Source organism: Rhagoletis pomonella, unplaced genomic scaffold, assembly GCF_013731165.1.
Source record: "Rhagoletis pomonella isolate Grant_MI unplaced genomic scaffold, Rhpom_1.0 Rhpom_scaffold_00014, whole genome shotgun sequence".
Lineage (NCBI taxonomy): Eukaryota > Metazoa > Arthropoda > Insecta > Diptera > Tephritidae > Rhagoletis > Rhagoletis pomonella.
In genome coordinates this window covers 1,265,518-1,268,010 of record NW_023458568.1, presented here as the reverse complement: position 1 = coordinate 1,268,010, position 2,493 = coordinate 1,265,518, and the positions used below count along the sequence as shown (strand labels likewise).

The 2,493-nt window shown below is 29.5% G+C and overlaps 1 protein-coding gene across 1 annotated transcript; it reads left to right on the top strand.

Annotated features, from left to right (window-relative positions):
- Positions 1-353: 353 nt before the first annotated feature.
- Positions 354-2,076, top strand: LOC118749058. Its single transcript, XM_036483848.1, has 6 exons — positions 354-457; positions 771-881; positions 942-1,018; positions 1,303-1,515; positions 1,575-1,731; positions 1,807-2,076. The coding sequence occupies exons 1-6, from the start codon at positions 367-369 to the stop codon at positions 1,956-1,958; spliced, it is 801 nt and encodes a 266-aa protein (XP_036339741.1). The 5' UTR covers positions 354-366; the 3' UTR covers positions 1,959-2,076.
- Positions 2,077-2,493: the final 417 nt, after the last annotated feature.

Sequence of the window (2,493 nt, the reverse complement as noted above, 5' to 3'; positions counted from 1 at the left end):
CAAAGGAAAAGGATTCTTTTTACTTCAGTGAAACGAAAGGCCCCTTTAAAGTCATAAATATTTTAAAAGAATCAGGAAAAGATGTGCTAGTGGGTTACACGTTTCAAACAATAGAGAACTATTTCGAAGAACCTCTTGAATCGTATCCTGACCTTGGTATATTAGTTGGAAGTAGACTAAGTTTTGAGAAAATTAAAATTTTTCAGGAAGATATTAGATTTAAATATTTTTCCATCCCACTTAAAGAAAAATATCTTCTTATACCAATCCTTCACCACCTATTTCATGAATTTTGTAATTAGATCTTTACTCTACTAATTATTTTTTTTTTTTTGCATGCGAAACGATGAAAACAATTTCAAGTAAATGATGGAAGATAGCGAGGAAATAATCGAAGCCACGGAGTATCTTTTTGAAAGCGATATGATGACAACATCAACTCCTAAAGAGTTAAGAGGTAAGCGATTTGTTACTTAACCCTAATGGGTCTGACTTCAGTAAAATTGCAGAATGGTCACACTGCGTGAAATTCAGCTCCATAAAATTATTAGCCTGTTCCCGTACTCCAGGATTAGCAAGTTTTACAGAAAAGCTGATTTCGCCTTTAATAAAATTTATGTGAAACCTACAAATCTTTGAGTAAAGGAACAGGCTTTATATGTTGCTTAAACCATCAAACAAATAAAAAATATCAAAAAAATGTTTGAGATAAATTTTACCCAGAGTGACCAATCAGGATTAAAAATGTTAACTAAATATTTTTATTTTAGAACCAAAGGGTGCACTGCGCAAAAAATTTAAACTGTCTGTGGACTACAATAAACAATTTTCTGAAGCCTCTACTTCTCTCCCTTCACAAACTTGTAGAACTTCAAACGATGGTAAATTTGGCACTTCATTCAGACAAATACAAATGTATGTACATATGTATCTATCTACAGACATAATGCAGGTACTGGAACTCATTCTTCAAAAACAAAACGATTTCGAGGCGCGGATGGACAGATTAGAGGAAAGGGTACGAAGAATTGATAACTAATAATTTATTTTGTTATAATGCATAATGCATGGCATGTTGCTTCGGCCGTTGCATCGTGTGTAGCATTGTTGGTCATTGAAATTCCTGTTGCCGCAACCGTCGCCTGAAAATCAAATTATTTTTATATTTTCTGTTGGTTGCCGAGTCGGTTGCTTCGTGTGTATCGTTGTGTATAGATTTTATTGGCTTAGTTCGTTGAAAACTAAATAATCTCAATATAAACTAAATATCTCAAATTAATTATTTATTCAAATATTTTTCAGATACCGGAAAAGCACGAAGTGATGGCTCAACACAAGGTGATGCGCGAGTCCAAAGTCTTGATTAAAAGGGTTCACAAGCTAGTGTGTCGCATAAGTGGCGAGGCTGAAAACGACATGCACACCGAGTTCGCTTCTTTGATGCCCTTCACCACAATTGAATCAATTTTTGATATGGAGGAAAAGTTGAAAGCAGCTGAATATGAAGAAGCTATGGTACGACTAACATTTTAAACTCTATGCCCAAAACTGAATTTTTATCTTTTTTTATTTAGAAAACATACTTATTTACCCTTAAAGGGACCTCTGGTGACATAGGCCCCGTTATGAAAAAAGTTTTCTGTGACGAAGTAATTTATAAATTTAACTGGGATGGCAGATGTGGAAAAAAGGCCCTAAGAAAGCTAAAACTGGTCCATGATGTTTTATTTGGTAAGCCTTGATAATTTGTTTTTGGGAAATGTATATACATACATGTGTACGAAATCTAATTTTTATCTTTTATAGATACTTTTATAATCAAAGGGCGAATCGATTTCGAAAGGGAAATAAAAAAATTCGTCGAACAGAGCCACAACCGATTTAAACAAAGGAGATATTTAGACAAAAAGCAACAAGGCAACAATTTCCAAATTAAACATTTAAGTATTACTAATTAATGTATAAGTATTTAAGAGTTTTATAAATATGTAAATCTTATAAATAAATATAAGTAAATCTTATAATAAAAAGTTTTATAAACATGTAAATCTTAATTATACTATATCCCAAATTTAAATAGAGTTTATTACATATGATATTGATATAAGTAATAAACAATAGTATTAGTAATATGAATGAAAACTTTAATATTTATAATAAATACATAAATAATATAATAATTACAAAAATTAAAAAAAATGCAAGGATAATATTAATAAAAAAATAGATGCACAACAATCTGTATAAAAATTATAACAACAAAGATAAAGTGAACCAATAAATGTATATAATAATAATGGTAAAATAACAATAGTAATAAATGTAACAAAATTGATAATAAATATTAATAAAATTCATAGCTTTAACGAAAATAATAATATTGATAAAAATAATTATACATATTAATAAAAGTAATAGTATTGATCAAAATATTAAAAAACTGTTATATAAAAAAATATATTCATATATAACGGTAGAACGATTTACCGATGA